The sequence below is a fragment of the Rhea americana genome, unplaced genomic scaffold (genome assembly GCF_003343005.1).
Source record: "Rhea americana isolate MKP2758 unplaced genomic scaffold, rheAme1 scaffold_32, whole genome shotgun sequence".
NCBI lineage: Eukaryota > Metazoa > Chordata > Aves > Rheiformes > Rheidae > Rhea > Rhea americana.
The window spans coordinates 545,056-566,303 of record NW_028186446.1 but is presented as its reverse complement, the minus strand read 5'-3'; the positions used below and the strand labels follow the sequence as shown (position 1 = coordinate 566,303).

The following is a 21,248-nucleotide window of genomic DNA, read 5'->3' as shown; positions in this document are numbered from 1 at the left end:
AGGACAAAGAACAGCCAACGAAATTAAGTGACAGCAAATTTAAAACTGATTAAAAAACGCTTATTATACGATATCCAAAAAAGCTGTAGAGCCTTTAAATAAGAATATAAATTACAAGAATTTTGTATGCTCATGTGTTTTTAGTATTTCTGACTGGATAAATTGAAGCAGGGACTGCAGTATGTTGGGTGTTCATATTAGACTTTCTTACTCATATACTATTTTATTTTTTGCAGTTTTCTAAGGTGTTAAGCACCAGTTGTTTTCAGAGATGGGCTGTGGGAACACATGGTATCATAGTTCCCAGGTTTAGGGTGGGAGGGAAGTTGTTCCTTTTTCTCTCTCTCTATCTACCTATACCCAATCTCTTTTTTTTTTTTCATCCTTTGTCCTTCTCAGGTGTTCTTTCTTTTTCCCCTTTATTTTTGTTTTTTTAGTCCTCTTCCTTCATGACCCTTCCCATAGAGGGAAAAAAGAATAGCCTTTTGGTTCAACTTCAGCGAAGCACACACGTTTTGGAAAAGAGGCCGGGCTGGTCTTGAGGGGAGGATGTAACTGCAGGTTGTAAATGCTACTCAAGGGTGCTGCACAACCCTTCCTGTTTAGTATGAGAATTAGGAACTATTTATACAAAAATTATATGATGAATTCTGGAACTGGAATATAAACAGTGGGGATACTCGCCATGCAAATAAGCTGACAGAACCATACCTATAACTTTCTCAACAATTGTCATTGAACAAATAATTCCTAATATATTTTCATTTTCCAATTAATTTTTACTAATGATATTTTAAAATAACCATAATTAATGGAGATCTTTGACACAGACATATTCATTCTGTTGTGGCTTGGCATAAGTGAAATGTTGAAACAAATATTGTATTAACATTAATGCAAGAGTTCTACTTTTTCCCAGTCTTGCTGCTTTTTGTAGCTTTTCTACTATACTGGCAACGACTCAAGTTTACATTCAGTTATTTATATAATTTTAAGCTATTAGTTAAACTATTGGTATTTTACAGTTTAAATGATATATTATAAATAATATATTTTGTTGATTTGTAATTATAAATGAAGTATCTTTGGCGCTTGTTTGTAACAGATGGACAAAGAACAGTTTTCATTGTTTTTTTCCTTTTCTTGTATGTGTAGAGCCTTCTTTTGTTCAACAAAACAAAACACAAAGTACATAGACTTTTTTTGCTTGTTTTTTACTTCAGAATGTACCCAAATTTTAAAAGTAAACTCAAAATATTCAAAGAAGTCTAAACAAAACAAATGATGATGGCATGCAAACATTTGAAATTCCGTGTCTTTTTCCTTATTTCAATAAATGAATATACATTTCCCAAAATCTATATTACTCTCATTATTATATCACTTAGGCATTTTTAAAAATCCTGTTCTGAAATGTCATTCAGTGTTCAAAGTATTTCTAAGATTAAATAAATGATTCTAAGATTGCTTTTTGTCCATGTCTTCATGAACTTTGAGCTATTCATTTTTCAACTAAAACCTTTATAATAATTTATGGAAGTTGCATAATAAGTGAACAGAATATAACAACTGAAATTTGATTCTGAAAGAACTTTTAAAAAATATTCATTGTACAGAAGAAAGTGAAATGGCAGATAGTCTAAAGAGTGTTCCACTTTGGTTTAATTGCCCATATGAATCACTGAATTACAACCTATTGCTAGGAGTTTTATTAGAGCAGAATTAATTCAATTTTAAATCAATTCTCTTATTTGTTTCCTTTCAGATATGCATACTACTATTCTGGAATAGGAGCCGGTGTTCTTTTTGCTGCCTACATTCAAGTCTCATTTTGGACACTAGCCGCTGGCCGGCAAATAAAGAGAATCAGAGTAGAATTTTTTCATGCTGTAATGAGACAGGAGATTGGATGGTTTGATGTAAATGATGTGGGAGAGCTCAACACTAGACTTGTAGAGTAAGTATTAAATATCAGTTTCTTAATTAGTAATTATGTCATAATAATTATTATAACTGTTAAATATTGTTGTATTATGCCCCTCAGAACAATGCCGTTTTGTCTTACTAAACTCATCTGTAAGCTATACTATCATTTAAAATGAGCCTTCAGAAACAGAGATGTTGGAGAATGCTGCTCCATGCTCTGCATGGCCACAACTTGTAGTCATGTTGAATTGCAAGTGTTAGGAATATGATGAAATACACTGACAAAGTATACTCTATCCAAAGAATGCCTTTCTGTTGTTTTTCATACTTTCTTATTTGTTTGGTTATCATTTGTTTTTGTTTTTGTTTTTTTTTTAGTGATATCTCCAAGATTAATGAAGGAATAGGGGAAAAAATTGCAATGTTCTTTCAGGCAATAGCTACCCTTTTCACTGGATTTATAGTTGGTTTTACAAAGGGGTGGAAATTAACACTTGTGATCCTGGCAATCAGTCCTGTCCTGGGATTCTCATCCGCACTTTGGGCAAAGGTAGGCAAAAAGTGTGATTTTTTTCAATGATCTGTTAAATAATATTTTAGATAATCCTTTTTTTAAATAAGACTTAAAAAGRCACTGTTATTCTTAGTGAAGTTAGAGGAGTTAGTTAAAAACTTTTATCTAGATCTTGCCTACATTCAGAAATTTATGAATATGTGCATGATGACACTGGTGTAGTTGATGTGCAATGCTGTAGAGATGTTTTTCCCTCTTACATGAAAAGGGAAAAAAGCATTGCCTTTCCTTTCTTCCTGAATCTCCACAACAGCTGCACCAAAATAGCTAAGTACTGTCAATAAAATAAATAAATGAAGTAAAAATACACAGCTAATGTCATCATAGGTAACTGCCAGCAAGTTCTGGTATGAACCTGCAGAAAATCAGGTTCCCAATGATAACCCTTTCCTGTCGGCTCCGACCCCGAGGTGATGAGGGCATCACCCTCACGGCTTGACCATGGGCACAGGCAGGCACCACCACGGAGCAGCCAAGGCACCACGAGCTGTGCTCCAACTTGTTTCTCATTTGCTCAGCTTCCAATGAATTAAAATAGCATGCAAAAAGTAAACGTAGACTAGTCTGAGAAAAAAAGTCTTTATCTATAGAACTATAACTGCTTTTGAGTTGGAATTTCAAAGGGACATAAGGGTGTTATGTACTAATTGGTCATTGAATTTCAATGACACTGGGGAGCCTTGCCCTTTCCACTAGGACAAAAATCCCAATCCTATTTAAAATGCTAATTCTGTAATACTTCATAGCACATGAGGACTGTGCTGTAGTTTAATCTGCACTCTACTGCATATCGAGTGCAGATACGCACTCGTGCTTTTCTAGCAATTAAATGTCACGCCATAAACCAGAGCAACTTGAAGGCTGCTCTGTCCTACCTAGATACCAGTGGAGCAAATCTTTCTGTGTGCAAGGGATCTTCATCATTTCACAAGAGCCCTTCTAGCCTTCCATACTGATGGAAGCGTAGTAGAACAGAACCTGAACCTCAGTTCAACCTCATCTTTTGTTAGCAGATAACATGCATTTTTCTAGTTGAGACTTTTTATGTAATCCTTGTCATGATGTACTTCATCAAACTGATGCCTACATGTCACATGTGAAGTTTGCTTTAAGTCTTTATAAACATAATAAAGTAGGTAGGAAACTCTACACAATAAATTAAGAATTCATAGACATCAGAACAACATTTGAGCACATTTATTTCTGTTTGAGTAGGAGAGTTAAATTTTTTTGCTTCTACACAGATCATTTCTGCATTCACCAACAAAGAACTAACTGCATATGCAAAAGCAGGAGCTGTTGCAGAGGAAGTTCTGGCAGCAATTCGAACTGTGGTAGCATTTGGAGGACAGAAAAAAGAAATTGAAAGGTTAGCATAATACTTCCCTTCACTGACTGTTTTAAAAAATAGTGATTAAAGAGATTTTGAATTTTTAATGTCTTTATTATTGAATTACATTTTTTAATCTGTTTCAAAAAGCATCATAAAGCATGCAGAGACATAGTCACATACCTAGTGAGAGTCATAAGCAAAAAGGACAAGCAGTGGCAAAAGAAGACTAGTGTAACAAGGTCACAAAGTGACGCCATGCACTTGTGTTTATTTTTTCTGTACTATGGAACATCATTCTTGCCATCTGTTTGATCTTTTATCTAAAGATAACCATCCTGACCACAAAAACTGGCAAGAGCTTTTCAGACTCAAAGTTCAATAACACTTGTGTCATCCACAGAAAACACGTGCCATTGCTTGACCTGGTTCTCCCTTTAAGCTCCAGCTGCCAGTGCTCCCTGACCTAGGCAGCTAAAGAAGTCCTTAAGGTATCTGAGCCTTGCTTCTCTGTTCACCTCAGCATCTCTGAGGATGTTTGTCACACTCGTACCTCAGTACATATCATCACTTTTTTTTCCTATTTATCTCTAAATACTCTTTGCTAGACTTTTTCTCCTGTGCATCCTGATATATATCTCTTTGTTTCCATCAATGTAATGCAAGATGGGAGGCTATGCTGATGAAATGTTTAATGACTGTGAATATTCAGCCAAGATGACAGCAAGATAGATTTAAAAAATTACAGATTAGTTCCATCAAATACTGCTGTCTTGTACCTGAGATTCTGCATCTCCTAAATCTCTTTTACCCTTGGGCTGATGACCACTAAAGTAGACAGGAGGTCAATAAAAACAATAAGGGGAGTCAAAAAGAATAATGTGTTGATGGTGGTCAGTGTCTTTGCTTAGAACTTTTATAGAATTTTCAAGAGAGAGGAGAGGAGGCCTCTCTGTGTCCTGGAAACTTTAGACATAATATACCAACAAATAAAAAAAGAAAGAAAGAAAGAAAGCTGATTTCTAGTAACAATGATATTTGACAGCAACTTAGAAATATTGAGGTGCACTAAATGAGGCGTATATCTTGCATTGTGATCCAGAAATGGGAAGGACCTGCTAGGTTGCTGAGACTAGGTCCTGCTATTGAAGTAAACAAATATATCACCTATTCCCCCCAATAAGCATAAAAGCTCCACCTAAAGCCAAATAGGTTTTTGGCTCTACTGTTGCAGAGAGGCTATTCTAGTACTTAAGCATTTGAAGGTTGGACAGCTTTTTCTAGCAAAGTGTATACAACTTCCTATATATTCATTTGTTCCTGTGGCAGCACTAAATTTTTGCTTTAGGAGGTCCCTGACAGTTTTACTTTCCTGTAACATTTATATAAATATTTATACAGTTCATAGCTTCTCTCAGGTCTTGTTTTCCTAAGCCAACTGAGTTACAGTAAAGGCTTTCGGTTTCCCTTAACATCTCTATTTTTTAAATGTGTGATTTTTTAAAAGTAACTGCAGTTCACCTAGTTCTGTAACTTTTATCCTCCCACGCAATGTATCTAGCTCTGTAAAATATTCTGATCCTCCTTTGTACTGACAGCCCCTTTCAATTTCATATCATCAGGAAATTTCAGCATCCTAACTCTTCCTTTCATGTCCAAAGACCTAAAAACAGTAAAAAGGATAAACCCCAGGAGTGACAGAGGAATTCCTCCTGTTACCTCCCCTGGACATAATAGTTCTGTGTCAAACACTGCTGTCTCCCGTCACACACTTCCTTATCGTACCGTTCTTTTGTTACTTTGTAGCTACCATTTCGTTAATAATTTATCCTATGGCTTTAGAGTCAATTGGCATTAGATGGTTTAATGAAGTCTAGATGGATTAGTTTTTCTGTCCCCCCCCTACTAGAAAAGACAGCATTAAAGAAAATTAATTGGTTTAATCCTTCCATTTCATAACTCATTATACATTTTATTTCATTCTTCACTTTTTTCTGTTTTTATTCTTTTCTTCAGGATTTGCTTATGAACTTTATGTACTGTTTTTGTCAAGCTACAAGTTTGTAATTTCTCAGATCACTTGTTTCTCTTTCTTAGAACACTTCAGCCCTGTGGCTCTGTCCACAATTTGAAAATAATAACCAAAAGTCCTTGCAACTAGACTACAGTAATATTTGCCAGTTTATTCAGTGCTCTCTAATAAAGAGCTCCTGATCATCCTGAAAGGCACATTTCTTTCTTTGAGTTTCTCCCTTCAGATCAGATGGGGTAATTGCAACACTGTAATTCACATTAGTCATCCTTCCTTTGCTACTATGCATGGATTTTTATTCTGCTGAAAACTGAAGCCAAACTACTTAGCTTTATGGCTACAATATCTCTGGTGTGATTTCTAAAATCCAGGTTCTTGAACAGAAAACCTTAGTTACTCTTGGGGGGGCGAAGAGGGGTGTTGTGTGTTCACCTTTGATTAGTTTACCTGAACACAATCTAAAAAAAAACTCTTGTTTTTTCAGTATCTCAAAATGAAACTTGTCTGCTATCATTTCCCAGAGCACATGGGTCATGCAACTATTATTAGCATGTGATTCTTTGGTCAAACATTTCTGATAGACTTATTCACTTTTCCATGTCCAAGTCCAATCTAGATACCTAATACCCTATTTTACATTCAACCTCCAATGAGCTTTTGACATAAATTGATCTTGTCTTATCCATGTCATAATTTCTCCTTCCTTAACAGTACACTACAGCATTTATGCAACAGTTACCCCATTCTCATTACCTTTATTTCTGATCCAAAATGAGTATTTTCTTTTTCCTGTTATTGATCCTTTCACAGCTTTGACATTGCTGTACATCAGAACTGGTTCTGGAGTTTTTATAAGTGTCTCTCAGCTTTTCCACTTTCTTTCTCCAGAGAGTTTATCCTCAGCCCTAGATGTCTAATATAAGCTGTTCAGATATAATCTGCCCTTTAGGAAGACGCCTCTTGCAGTCAATTCTTTCTGGTGGCTGAGCACAATTTACCTTTCTTCATAGCATTCTTCAGTAATATTTGCTGACAACTGGGGAGTTTCACTGAAAAACACAACTTTACAGTTGCTTCATGGTTTGCCAGAGCTGTGTTCACTCTTCTGGGACTTGTACCACACAAAACCGATCAGCAAAATTTGTTCTAACATAAAGGATGGTCAGTATGTTCCCCTATTCTCAGCAAGATTATCTCAGGATTTGATTATTATTTGCTATAATATTTTATTCATCTAGGAATTTGTGACTATACACAACGAAAGCAAGAACAGTAACTTCCTGTGTGTCTGCTTCTTCTTTCAGATATCAAAAAAATTTAGAAGATGCCAAACGCATTGGAATCAAAAAAGTTATTTCAGCTAATATATCTATGGGTATTGCTTTCTTTTTGATATATGCATCATATGCATTGGCCTTCTGGTATGGAACCACTTTGATGCTATCTGATGACTATACACTTGGAAAAGTCTTTACAGTAGGTATTCACCAGCTGAACAATGTTAACAAAAAATAGTGAACTGATCTTCTATAATCTTACTGGAATCCATGACTCAAATAAATGATGAGTCAGGTTGAAGTCAGCTTTCCAAACTGTATTTTTCACTCCTGCTAACTAAAACTGGATGTTCAAAGTATAGCTTTGCTTGTCATGAGTATTTCCGTAAGTCGGGTTAACAACATAAAACCCATACACCCTGAAATCAGTGGTTAAAAGCCAGCTTAGAGCAAAAATTTCTGTACTCAGTTACACTGTATCTTTGATAAATGACTGGGATATAACTTGCAGGAACACTGATGCATGCCGGATGATTGCATTCAGGAGAGAAAGAGCAGACATCAGGCAGCATGCTCTCTATAACACATCACCCAGTATGTTAGACACAGTTCACTCACTGCATCGTTTGTTGGAAGGCCTAGAGTACAACTGTGGTTGAATTTTTGATCCCAATCACAGCATGCCTGCTAACAAGCCCAGTTTGCATCTCTCCGTGACATAGCAGTTCTTGAAGCCATCCACTCAGTTACACGCAGGTGCTATATCTCTAATTAACATCTAAGAGGCTTTGAGGAGCAGCTCACTTAATAACTCCCACTTGTGACCAAGTGTATGAGCCCATTTTGTCCACTGCAGGGCAAAGCCTGGCAGCTGCGTTTGCACTGCCAATTCCCCCACTGAAAGCCAGCAACCACAGGGAAATAGCTTCTCTCTGATCTGCCCCAATGAAAGCTACTGCTGGAGTAAGGAAAGTAGGAGCACTCACAGTCAGGCTCCTGCATCACCTGGCAAATGCCATCTGACTGCAGAGGAGAGCTTGTCGCTGGGCCTTGCATCAGTCTCCACTGACTGTCTTGAGCAGTCCGAGTATTCTTCTTCCTCTGGTCCACTACCAGTTTACACTGGAATGTAAGCTTGGATTAATGCTTAGATCTGATTAGGATAAGGTGCAAGTAAACTTATATTCCCAGCACCTGAAACAGAGAGCACAATTGCATGTATTCAGAAGACACAAGAAAATAAGTCAAATCTGAGGATGAATAAAATCATATTAGAAATCAGACTCTGCTTTCAGTGTGACAAACAATTTTAGCTTCACACGAATAAAAGTTTCCTGAAATATTTGGCTTTATTCTTGCCAAAAGTACAAGTTGGATTACTGAGTCAGTGGTCCAGACTCTGTGGGTTTGGATAGTGGTTTGGATTACCATTGTTCTTATTTTATATGAGGAAAAAAAAGATTTTTTTCCATATTGAATCATAAAAGTTATTAGTGACTAGTTTTTATTCAGCTAGAATTGGAAATGTCCATCTATTTGCTATGGTTCTGCTCTCTATGAAGCATCCCAGTCATCAGCACCTCCCAATATCCTTCTTATGGTCCAGTTGTGAAAGAAGGAAATCTTAGACTGACCTTAAAGATTCCTTTTTTCTGTCAGTGTTCATCTTTTGTGTAAATGACTGCCATTTGTTTACTTGCTGCTTTCATTCTAGACTTCCTCCTACTGTATAGATGTGTGAAACTGCTTGAAGCAATGACAACTAATATTCTCAGAAAACTGAAGTTGTCTAAGCAGAGTGAGAAATTCCTAGCTATGTATTATATTTGTTATTTTTCTCCCCTTCAGGTCTTTTTTTCTATATTAGTTGGAGCTTTTAATGTTGGACAGACTGCACCAAGTATGGAGGCATTTGCTAACGCAAGAGGAGCTGCCTATGCAATCTTTAGTATCATCGACAATGTGAGTATCTTTGCCATGTCTGTCATCTGAAAATGTTGAACATCTGACTTTCCATTCTGGATATGAAATTAGCAAGCAAATAGTTCTGGGTACAATACAATAACATTCACAAATTCTATCTAGTACAATTTTGGATATAAGACAAACATCTAAATGCTGTGATGCGAGCCCATAAATGAAGAAGATGCGAACTTTTGCCTGTCATTTTATTTGGTAGCTCAGAAGGAAACCAGGTTATAGACGAAAAACAAATTTTCTCAAGTCTTTCCTGATTAAATATACTTGAATCTTCATTCTTAAAAAAATAAAATAAAATAAAATAAAAACAAACCCCCAACAACTGAAGGAGGATAGTAGATCTTGTATATCTGTGCTCACTTTATTGAGAATATTTCTTTTCAGCTAGCAATAATTTAAAGGACTACCTTTATTATGACTGTATCTGTAGTGATTTGACTTCTACTTTCATGTCCTATACCTGATCATATTAAAAAATATATTTCTTATACCATATATATATGTGTATATATGCACACATAAATACACACATGTAATATAACTAAACTCAGGATTGTGTTTCCGCTTAACAGCTATGAAGCAATGCTGAGGTGTCTGATGACATTTTTACCTCTGAAGTCACAGCTGCCTTGCAGCTTGGAGATGTGCGTGCAGCTGTTGTAAATATACTCATGCTAACTCAAGTAACTGAGATACCAGTAATGACAGCACCATGACTGATGAGGGTCATTTGGCTTATAATATTTGCTTACCAGGATGCTGGCATACACTTGAATGGCTAGTAGGGGCTGGAACCTTGGTACTATAGTGTCATAGTGACAGCAGTGCTATTTTAAAACTAGCCTTGGGTGTTTTATGTAAACTAAAATTCTGCCTTTGGGTTTTAGTGCAGACCTATTCCTGATTCTGAAGTGCTCTGGGTAGGAACGAAAATGCATTGAAACCTAATGTCTATGTTAACAGCTGCCATTTCCAACAGTATATTGAACGAGGCAGTCTAATCATGAACACGAATTACTGTTAGCAGGCAACAGCTGGATACTAATTTGTAGGTTGCTCCTTCCTGTGACTTATATTTTAGATAATTTCCACTATTCCTAAATTTCCACCAGTAAGGACTTTGTATGTCTTAAGGCCATGGGTATTTGCCTCGGTTACGCACCCCTGAGCCCAGGTCTGCCACTCATCTGGACTGAAGTTTCATGTGTTGTTGAAACGGTTGTTTTCTCACCCAAGCTGTTTTTCAGTGAGACTTAGTGTCTCTGTTACCAGCTAAGATTTCACAGCCCTATATCATGCTAAAATACCATTTGGAATCTAAACTTCTTTTTTCCTTTTTTGCCATTTTATCCTGCATAGGAACCTCAAATTGACAGTTATTCAGATGCTGGCTATAAACCAGACCATGTTAAAGGGAATTTGGAATTCCAAAATGTTTACTTCAATTATCCAGCGAGGCCGGATATTAAGGTATTATGCATGGAAATGATACAAGATAACCTGATTGTTTTAGAGAAAAAGAATAGTTGCTATAATAAAAGTAAAATCCTAGAATTAATGGAAACTTTAGCTTTTAACTACAACTGATAAGTTACTTTAGCCAGAACTGGTTAGTTAAGAGCACATCTTTTTTAATAAAATGCAGCCACACTAGAAGGTAAAAGATCAGACGCCTTTCTAAGTCAAAAATACAACAAAAAATTTTAATTGTAATAATATTCATTCAAACCCAGGAAAAATGTTATAGAAGTATATTGATCTCCCAGCTTGTCTGCACTGTATATCTAGTAAAAGAATTCTTTGGAGAAATGGGCAACAGCTTATTGCATTTACCATGCAAAATCTGTCCAAGGAAGGATTGTTCTGTTCTAAAGCTCTCACAAAGGTGTCTCTTGATGCAATTAAGTGGGGATGGAAGAGGTCTGAATGACTTCTGAGAATACATTTTTTAAGAATATCTTGAAAAAAATCTTTTCCAGTGTGAAGGTAGTTCACTAACCTATAACAGGGAACCTGTTCCCATTTTGTTTAGGTAGAATTTGAAGACAGAGAAGAGTAGGGCTTTCTTAGCCAACTTTTAAAGAGATAAATAAACTTAGAAAATATTCCCTCTTGACAGTTTCTCAAGAGATCAAGTGAAATCAGCTGGTAATTATATCAGCTGCCATTAGAGTCAACATGAAGATGACTATTATTCTCAGTGAGTTCTAAATCAGGTTTCTAAAATTTGTATCACATTATCTACTACTAGAGAAGGGGCTTGTTTTTTCACTTCTTCCTCTGACTACTACTGTGGACGCCCTTTTAGCACTTCATCCTTGTGAGAAAGGGTGAAGGATGCTTCATAATAAAAGCAAAATGAGAATGATGAACAAACCAGAGCATAAAAGGAAGCATACTGTGTTAAGGAGAACATCATTGCATACGATTTACTCTGGCCTACCAACAACGGTAAGGCCTAAGACAGCAGTACATAGCTAAAGACCTCCTTCTGCATTCCTTACAGCTTGTGCAGATAGATATATGTGATATTGATCTAGTTAGCTTAGATGGTTGGGGATTTATCCCACTTGGTAACTGCAGGGATGCTTCCCTAACAAGGGCTGCAAAACCTGCGTAAGACCCTGAGTGGATGCTTGTGTGCAATGCCTGTGCCAGGCTTGGTGTTGTCACAGCTACCTTTTAGCAGGCTTTGAGCTTGTGGCTTCTTCTCTAATATTAAGCTGTGGTAGCATGGAGGAAAAATCTACCAGATCCCCTCAGATAAGCCCATTCTAACTTTCAGCACTTTTTATCTTGCATGCTTATGTGTAGGGATATACCACCAGGAAACTTTAGTCTTCCACTTCATACACTTAGTGTTTGACAAGAGCTGACTGAAATCAACCAGATCTTTCCATCTGCATCTTTAGGTTTTGGATCAGGGTATAGTCATTTATTTTATCCCCTATGCTATTTTCTATGTAAATGTCTAACTCTGAGTGTAATAAATATATTTCCAAGTAATAACTTGGTTGAAAAAGATCTTCAATCCAGTTGTAAGGTAGTGCAAGGGCTTAAACTAGGTTGTTTTAGTTCATACTTGCTCATTTTCACATCACCTGAACTATGATCTCACAGTTCAAAATATTCTTGACAAAAATGGCAATAATTCGGAAGCTTCAGTGTTACTGAAACAAAAGACTTCTTGCTTTACTCTTTTCTTGCACAATTCCATGCCTACTGTGAAAAGTATTGCTATTAAACCAATGCTGATGTAAATATGAAGAAAATTTCACTCAACTGATTAGAGCTCTCCTAAATTTAGGCTCACATTTTTATACATTGTCTTTTCTGACACATTCCATGAAGGTACTGAAAGGCTTGAATCTCAAGGTCAACTGTGGCCAGACAGTAGCCCTCGTTGGTGGCAGTGGCTGTGGGAAAAGTACAGCTGTTCAGCTCATCCAGAGATTTTATGACCCCAAGGAAGGCATGGTAAGATAGCTCAAGTGAGATGACTGCTGTGTACGTCACCGTTGTTTGAAGTTGAGCTCTGGTCTCTTTGCCCCCTTCAAATGACGCACTAGAGTTTCTCCTAAAACGGCATAGGCCAGCCTGGGGGAGAGAGATGCCAAGGCCAAAACACCTAGCGAACTTCTGTCGCCTGCATCCCTTTGTTTAGATTACCATTGATGGGCAGGATATTAAGACCCTCAACGTCAGATATCTGCGGGAGATTATTGGCGTGGTGAATCAGGAGCCCGTGCTGTTCGGTACTACTATCGCAGAAAACATTCGTTACGGCCGTGAGGACGTCACCATGGAAGAGATCGAGAAAGCTACCAAGGAAGCTAATGCTTACGACTTCATCATGAAGCTACCCAATGTAAGCAAACCTGCTGAGTTGGCGAAGAGGTTTCCCTTAAGGGAGCCTGCTCATGCCAGAGAGTTCCTTAGAAGGGCTCTTCCCAAGCCAGCGCATAGAGGAAGCCCTCCCTGGAGACTCCAAAGAGCTTTCTCATAACTTTTGTGAGAATAAAGTTAATGTCAACTCTTTAAGCCATGGTTGGATGAGCATTTTGGAGCACAGAGATATACTAGGGACACGAAGAATGAGTGTTTACCCTGGAGTGTGTCAGAACAGGGCAAAGGTTCTGCTGGTGCTACTAACGCAGATGTGGCCTTTCTTTACGCTGCCTTTCATTGCCGAAAGGGTTGTGCCGCGGAGTGCTCTGGAAGCACATGTTGTTGTCTTGCAGAAGTTTGAAACCATGGTTGGAGAAAGAGGGGCCCAGCTGAGCGGAGGCCAGAAGCAGAGAATAGCAATTGCCCGTGCTCTGGTTCGCAATCCTAAAATCCTCCTGCTTGATGAGGCCACATCAGCTTTGGATACTGAAAGTGAATCCATTGTSCAGGCAGCACTGGACAAGGTGAGTATCACCCTGAAGCGAAGTAGGTAGGTGTGCAGGAACCTGTTGTTTCCTTTTTTCAGATAATTGTTTAAAGAGCTGCAAGAAAGAGAGACCCCCTAAAAGGTCTAAAGTAAGTCTGCATTTGCAAAAATTCTCTGTTAAAACTAAGACAGGGAACTCTAAATGGGTATGTATATTAAAATGCCTAAAAATAAACATTAAAAAACTGTATTGAAATTACCAGCTCTATATCGGGTTAGGCAGACTGCCCTGTGGTAACGTGTTTTGTAAGTTTACGTGGAATTCAGTTAATCATATAATGGGTAGAACTGAATTGCAGCAGACTTTCTGAACAAGCTTTAGTCTTTGCAACAGTGGAGAACACAACACTGGCCAAGTCCTGAGTATTCCCAAGCATTCTTGAAGCTCATTAGGGGCTATGTTCTTTTCTGTACCCAGCAAAGTAATTCAAAATCAATTTGGTTGTGTCTACAAAGCAGCTGCTACACATTGGCTGCCGTCTAGACACAGCTAGCCACCTAGACTGAAAAAGTAACTAATCCTGTATTTCTTGTTCTCTGTGCTAAGTAAGTGTATGAAGTGTTTATAAAACAGTTTCGCCTGTGGCTTGGGGTGAATCAATCACATTCCTTGTTTTTTTTTCCTCCCTCTATTTCTCCCTGTCATTATGTATCTGTGTCATCCTCTGGGTGAATATGAATTATGGACATTGCATAAATGTTTTTAGCAGTGATGACAGAGTTCATCTATGGTCAACAACTTTAGAAAGCATTTTGTCTCTGTATGTTTTTCTGCCTCAGGAGAAGCACCTTACTCTAACCACTGTGCAGGGCTGTGTCTGGGAGAATCACACCACGGAAGCCAGATTCTCAGCTTCAAAGATAGTTTAGTCCCTAATTCTTTCTTGGACACACAACTCTCTCTAATTTCAGAGATAGTTAGACTCTCTGTGCCCTAGTCCCAGTTCCTGAGAATTCACAGTACTTTGTGAAACTAGCTGTGTTTGCAGGTTCAGACATCTCTCTTCCAGCCCTTGCCCTATAAAGTAAACTCCAGAGCACAGGAGGGCAGACAACTGTTGATGGAGACAACTGATGGGATCCCAGCTAACTGCTGCAACATGAAATTTATACAGCTAGTTGAAACAAGACACTTAGCGTCTCACCTCTCCTACCTAGCTTTAAAATATGTTGTATGGTTAGATGACCTCCCTGTGAGTACATCTGACAGAGCATGCCAGAAAGACTTGCTCAGACTAGCTGACATTAAGCAAGATGAAGCCAAGGCACTGTGTGCCAGGTATTCATTTGTCCTGCTCTTGCCTTCTTACTCTTTCCTTCACTGTGATGACTACATACTTACATAAAAAGTTTTCATCAGATCTAGAGTAGAACACTTTTCTCTACCACCTTCATCAAAAATCTGTCTTAATTTCTCATACAGGAAGCATTCTACATTTTACGGTTAAGGTCCTTAACTTGGTTTTCTTCTATGTCTTGATTTAACCTTTTAAGATTATTTCAGACACTGTGAAATGTTTGAACTACCAATAAACTATGTGTTGTTTCTCATAGGATAATTTGAATCAGTGTAATTTCAAGTCCTTAAAATCATGAAACAATATTAAGATGTCAGCTTTAGCTGGCAATTCTTTCAAGAATTTTTCACACTTAACAGTTTTCATTCATATTTCCCCATCATGAAACACATATTAACCTAGCAGTTCAAAGTATTAAGTATAAAATTTTAAAAATGAATTTGTTGGATCAACACATACTAATACCAATTTATTCCAAAGCACACTATCAAAATGTGCCTGTAAAAAATTGTCATGTCAAACTAGATATTTATGGGATTTATTTTATTATTGATGAGTAATTAAAAAGATGTAAAAATCACATGGGTAACTGAAGTATGATTTTTATGTGCAATTTCAGATACCTTTATTTTCAGCTAAGTCAGCTGAGTAATTTAGAGTAAGTAAAATTACAGTGTAAATGATTAATTTTCAATATTTGTGAAATGCTCTTAAATAGAACTGTCACTGACTCACTTAATGGTGGGTATTCTTTTTTTTCAATAAAAATTGGATACATAAATCTAAAGCACATACACATACAACGAGCAGTTTTGAAAAAACACTTTGATACTTTTGTTAAGAAAGTAATAGTCTGACATGCAAAAACATACCTTAATTTGTATTTTTAAAGCAAAAATGTTTTGCAGTATATGATTTAAATTATGTTTTTGCTTAGGTGTGCCTCAGAGAGAATTAAAAATACTCTGTAATTAATTTCTCATTTTCATTTCATCAAAATTTCATTTTAATTTTTACTGGAACACCATATCTAAGAAAAAGTTTCAATTAAAATATTTTGTTCAGCTGTAATATGCAGAGGGGAAATATTGTATGTACCTGAAGATGCAAACGTGGAGCTATTTTTGTGCTATTTCCAGGTCAGGAAAGGACGCACTACACTTGTTATTGCTCATCGTTTGTCAACAGTTCGAAATGCGGATCTGATAGCTGCATTTGAAAACGGCATCATCACAGAACAAGGAACCCATAATGAATTAATAGAACAGAAAGGAGTTTATTACAAACTTGTTAATATGCAGGTAGCTAATGAAAATTTTTCAATAACTTTCTTCATACTGTGTGTTATGGGCTTAACTGGATCGAATTACTTTCAAAGGTATCTCTAGCTTCACAATGTTTTCTCAATAGAGAAACTCTAGGGAAAAAAGTTTCCCTGAAGAATACTAATCTTCATGACAGGAAAAAGAAGCAAAAGTAAAATGTACAAGTTTAATTTAAAGATGTGGAGAAGAGAGAATTCTGAGAAAAAAAGTTTAAAGAAAAATATGGAATTAAAGCCAAAGTACAGGAGAAGATAAAAATGAAGACTGTGATAAAAATGAAGTTCTGGAGCTGATTAATTCTCAGACTCTTTCTCAAATCATAGAATCATAAGCTAACTCAGGTGCAAGGGGCTTCTGGAGTTCATCTAGTCCAGCATCCACTCAGCTCTGCGCTGACTCTGCGGTCAGGGCACGTTGCTCAGGACCGTGTCCAATTAGGTTTGGAATATCTCCATGGATAGACTCTGCACCCCCCCCGAGCAACCTGCTGCAGTGCCTCACCACCCTCACTGTGAAAATGCAAACTCTTTTATGCAAGTACTTTTTTTAACTCACCAGCATCCCAGTGACTCAGGCTCCTGAAGCTTTGCCATTCAGACATGGCCTGTCTTGAATATTTTCATTATCTCTCAAGCTATCTCCTGAACCTCTCGTACAGCGTGTCTTAGGCCTTATCTTTGGAGCAGGTGGAAGTCTTGCTTCCATTCTTCATGGCTCACCAGTTCTGCTGAAAGTCCTTCCTGTTGACTTCCGGATTCTCTTTTACATTAAGACACTTTCATACCACGTTTGCATTTTAAGGGGGATTTCCCCTGAGTTTGCTCAATGCGGTTCTCCTGGATGTAGTCAGAACAGTGTAACACAACGAAAAAATGAGCAAAAAACTTTACAATTAAAACTGTTTTCTCTTTTAAGTATGAGTATATTTTGCCAGATTCTGCACCAAGTATAGAGGAGACTATAGAAAACATTAATGCTTGTTTATGTCTTTGTAAAATTGTTCAGTTCTTATCCATCTTCCATTTCCTTAACAGATTTTTTTTTGTTTTTAATTAGAATTTATGTTTGTTTTAAAGTACAGGATAATATGGCCATAAATGACTTTTAGCATCATATTGTTGTTCATTTCAGACATCGGGAACCGATGATCAGTTACAGGAAGAAGAAGCTAATGCACCAAGTATCTCAGAAATGGCACTGAAAGGATCAGTACTGGTTGGACGGAAAAGACAGTCAACTCGGAAAAGCATAAAGAGGTTCAGAATACAGAATGATGAACTTGATGTAAAAGCTGTTCAGCTTGTGAGTGTTTCTGTATTCTTACCTGCATGTGTTTTCCATAACTAATAGGATTAAAAAGAAAGATGATCCTCTTTAGAGTAACCTTATAATAAAATGTGCAAAGATAGCCTACAAGTCTGGTTAAATGTCATAAAATGACAAGATCATACAAAAAGAGGTCTCTGAAAACTTCTCCTGAAGCTAAAATGAGTTTTGCTGCAATATTTAAAATAGTTTAACTGTGTAATATGAAACCAAATTACTAAGCATGGAAATAGCCTAAGCAGGCAAAATAATTCATTTAATTTTAGAACAAAACCAAACCAGGTAATCAGTCATATAGCTCAAATAACACRCTCTGAATAGAGAATAGTTACTATTTTTCTAGAAACACTTTGCTATCTATTGTCTAAAATGTGTTTGTATTGACAAATAAATCACTGAAAATCATGATGTAATTACTGATCTGACTGATGACCTAAACACACTAGAGGTCATATTCAGCAATGAGTGAAAAGCAATTCATTCAGCATTTAATACCACCAAAGTCACTGTTAAAAAGAAATAGTGGTTTAAATTTCCAAATTCYTCCATAAGCCCCAGAAACGATAACTGGGATTTGTGATCAATCCTTTCTGAGAAAGGCTCAAAATATTATTGTTGGAAGAAATGAGAGCTTATGTAACAGTCACTGATTCCTTTCTCTCTCTTTTTTATTATATTAATATTGAGTACTGAGTAGTGGTCATATTTCTGAAATTAATTGATGGAGGTTTTTAAAGAACTGATAGTTTGGGGTTTTGCAACATGGAATATGAGAGCGGGGAGCAGACTATACAGATTATACACGTCCTCCATGCCTTTCAATGCATAAATATAGTCATACTTATCATGATGGAATCCTTCTATCCTAGGATAATGATGTGCCTCCAGTTTCATTTTTTAAAATTATGGAGTTGAATAAAACTGAATGGCCTTACTTTGTTCTCGGAACTTTATGTGCAGTTATCAATGGGGCCTTACAACCTATATTTTCAGTCATAATTTCAGACATTATAGGGGTAAGTATAAAAGAGAAGTAAAAACCTTCATTGTATGCTTTACCTTTTGTCACTGTTTCCCAATTACCTTGAATTAGTTTATGATAAACTGCTATATTTTTTCAGTATTTGCTTTTAACTGCACAACAAGGACAACACTGCACACAAAGGTGAGGAATGCAGATCCTCGCAATGGAGACTGCAGACTTTCTGCTTGCAGACTCACAGAGGAGKGGTACAAAATGCACATCTCTGTCTTCGAGCAGATCAGCTTACTGGCACTGAAATAAGGAGAGGTTCTGTTATGACCTCTCCCAATCCATGTCACTTTCGTCCCCTTTATGGAAGACAGTGTAACTGGTACCATTAGCATGAGCAGCACAGGCACAGAAGATGATTCTTGTGATGTCTTCCCCACCTGTGCTCCAAATAACCTTCCTGAGAAAGAATGATGTGAATCAAGGCAAAGCGAAAGCCACTAGATGAAATGGATGTAAGACAACACTTCCAAGTGAGATTTCAGTATAGAGAGCACTTCTGTAAACTTGAATTTATGCCGTTAGAAAATCAAGTCACATTTTTTACCACCAGGCACTGATGAGAATTTTCAAATTAAACAGTTTTGTTGGAACATACAATTTTATTGTAAAAGTATTAATACTATACAAAAATACTATACAAAATTTGACATTGCAGAAGAGAGAGAAAGTGAGTGTAAGAGTACAAGTATGTGTTTACTTGTGCCTATGCTCATATACCACATGACACTCACCTGCCATGTCAAGAGAGATCATTTGGTCATGTTCCTTGGATGGGATCTGAAAGACAAAGATTATTTTATCTGCCTGCTGCAGGAACCTCAGTCAGTTTAGGAACAGATACAACTCTGGAAACTGAACGTGTTTTGACTGTTCTGGGATAAGGTGCTCTATCTTGTTTTCTCCTGTTTTTCTTAGATTCAATGAAAGAGGAAAAAATGAAAATGGTGCAAGGACTGCACTTACTGGAGGATTTTTCACAGCCAGTCTAGCTATAGTCTATAAAATAAAAGATACTGAAATGATTTATCTTAAATTATCTTTTTACATGTATGTGAGGTGTTACCTACTACGAAGCTGCTTGGGAAAAGGGTACTATGGCAGTGTTATACTTCAGCTTTTAATGCAAACAGCAACAGGAAACATCCTTGAGGGATGAGGAACATACTATGCAGTTGCAGCCTTTCAGTGGCTGTCCCCAAATTGGTCCAACATGGAAAATAATTCCTCAAAGTGCAGAAGATATATACTGGAAAAGAATTGTAAAAACTTAAGAGGTGCCTCAGCCTCGTGCAGGTATAAATTACAGTAATAATTATTTACTGATGTAGGTTTGTTCACTGACATATGTTGCTGATCTTATCTTCCCAAATTACAAAAGAAGTCTTCATTCATAAGAACATGTAAAAATATCCTCAGATCTGTAAACTTCAAAGAAAACAAATTTTGGCCCAACAAGAAATGCACTTGTTATCACTTTAAGTGTATGTTATCACTATAAGTATATGTAATGCACATAGCATGCCTGGGAAAATTACAGAAGACATTATTGCACTGTAAGTTAATAAAATTAACTTTCAGAATTTTCTCTTATAGATGTTTGTAGAAAAAGGAGAAATGGTCATCAGGAAGACAACTAACATGTATTCACTGCTGTTTTTAGGTTTTGGAATAATTTCTTTTTTCACTTTTTTTCTTCAGGTAAGTTTTTGTTACTATAATCTTTCATGGTCTTTGAGACACTTTATCTCAACTGTGTTAAGTTCTCAGTGCCTTAGTGTCAAACAATACAGAAAGAAAAAAGACTGTTGATGAATTTTCACTAGCAGGTGGGTTCAAAGTGTAGTAAGAGGTTTCAAGTGTGCACTATGGTCCCAGCCCCCTGGCACAGGAAAGTTTGGCTGAAAAGCCTACCTTAGATCACAGGGTATGGAGGAAAACCAATAAAATTCTAGGCTCAATGGTAATACAATAATAAAAATGATAATACTCTAATAACCTTGATAGTACAAGCTCAGGTCAGGTTTTAATGGCACTTCTATCTTGAGTAAATGGTTGCTTCACCACCTACACTGACCTCTGCACAGTAGTGGCTATCAGCATCTGAGCTGGTTACACTGAAACTACTCCATATGCATCTACATGCACAGCACCCAATCCCTTGAATTTCTAAAAAAAAATACCAAAAATAACAGGGAAAGACCACATTATATGCTCAATTTAAAATTAGTCACAATTCCATACCATGAAGGTTAATTAATATTTCAAGCTACCTTTTTTCTCTATGGTATTTGTCCTTCAGTTCGTGCTACCTCAAATACTTTGGACCACGTTATCTAAAAGTCAGTAAATTCACAGTTATGTGCAAGTGTTCACACGAGCAACATGTTTGCCAGTGCATGGGATTACATATATTGTGGGAAAACTGCCACGTTCATACATAAATCATTTCATCTGTGAAGTGAATTGATGCATATCTTGTTTAGATGCAGAAATCACTTCAGTCATTGCTCAGCTACTTGTATCAGCCTTACCCACCACTTGCACTCCTACAGCTGTGTTGTATCACTGAGGCTTTGTGTAGGGTCAGAGGCTTCCCCTAGAAAATAACTAGTAGTACTATAGTTTTTTTGACTGTAAGCTCTTAAGGAGAGGAAAATCTCTGGTAGTTGTGCAGTGCCTAAACAAATATGGGGTCTTACTTGTGAACTG

General features: G+C 37.0%; 1 protein-coding gene across 1 annotated transcript in view; it reads left to right on the top strand.

Moving 5' to 3' along the window:
• Positions 1-21,248, top strand: part of LOC146592690 (ATP-dependent translocase ABCB1-like) — a 49,194-nt gene that overhangs the window by 9,403 nt on the left and 18,543 nt on the right. Inside the window, exons 5-17 of the mRNA XM_085310462.1 lie at positions 1,766-1,957; positions 2,305-2,476; positions 3,745-3,869; positions 7,167-7,338; positions 8,988-9,101; positions 10,479-10,589; positions 12,471-12,596; positions 12,784-12,987; positions 13,361-13,531; positions 15,992-16,153; positions 17,309-17,479; positions 18,373-18,519; positions 20,133-20,237. Of these exons, the coding sequence (XP_085166588.1) occupies positions 1,766-1,957; positions 2,305-2,476; positions 3,745-3,869; positions 7,167-7,338; positions 8,988-9,101; positions 10,479-10,589; positions 12,471-12,596; positions 12,784-12,987; positions 13,361-13,531; positions 15,992-16,153; positions 17,309-17,479; positions 18,373-18,519; positions 20,133-20,237 (1,972 nt within the window). The remainder of the gene's footprint in view (positions 1-1,765; positions 1,958-2,304; positions 2,477-3,744; positions 3,870-7,166; positions 7,339-8,987; positions 9,102-10,478; positions 10,590-12,470; positions 12,597-12,783; positions 12,988-13,360; positions 13,532-15,991; positions 16,154-17,308; positions 17,480-18,372; positions 18,520-20,132; positions 20,238-21,248) is intronic.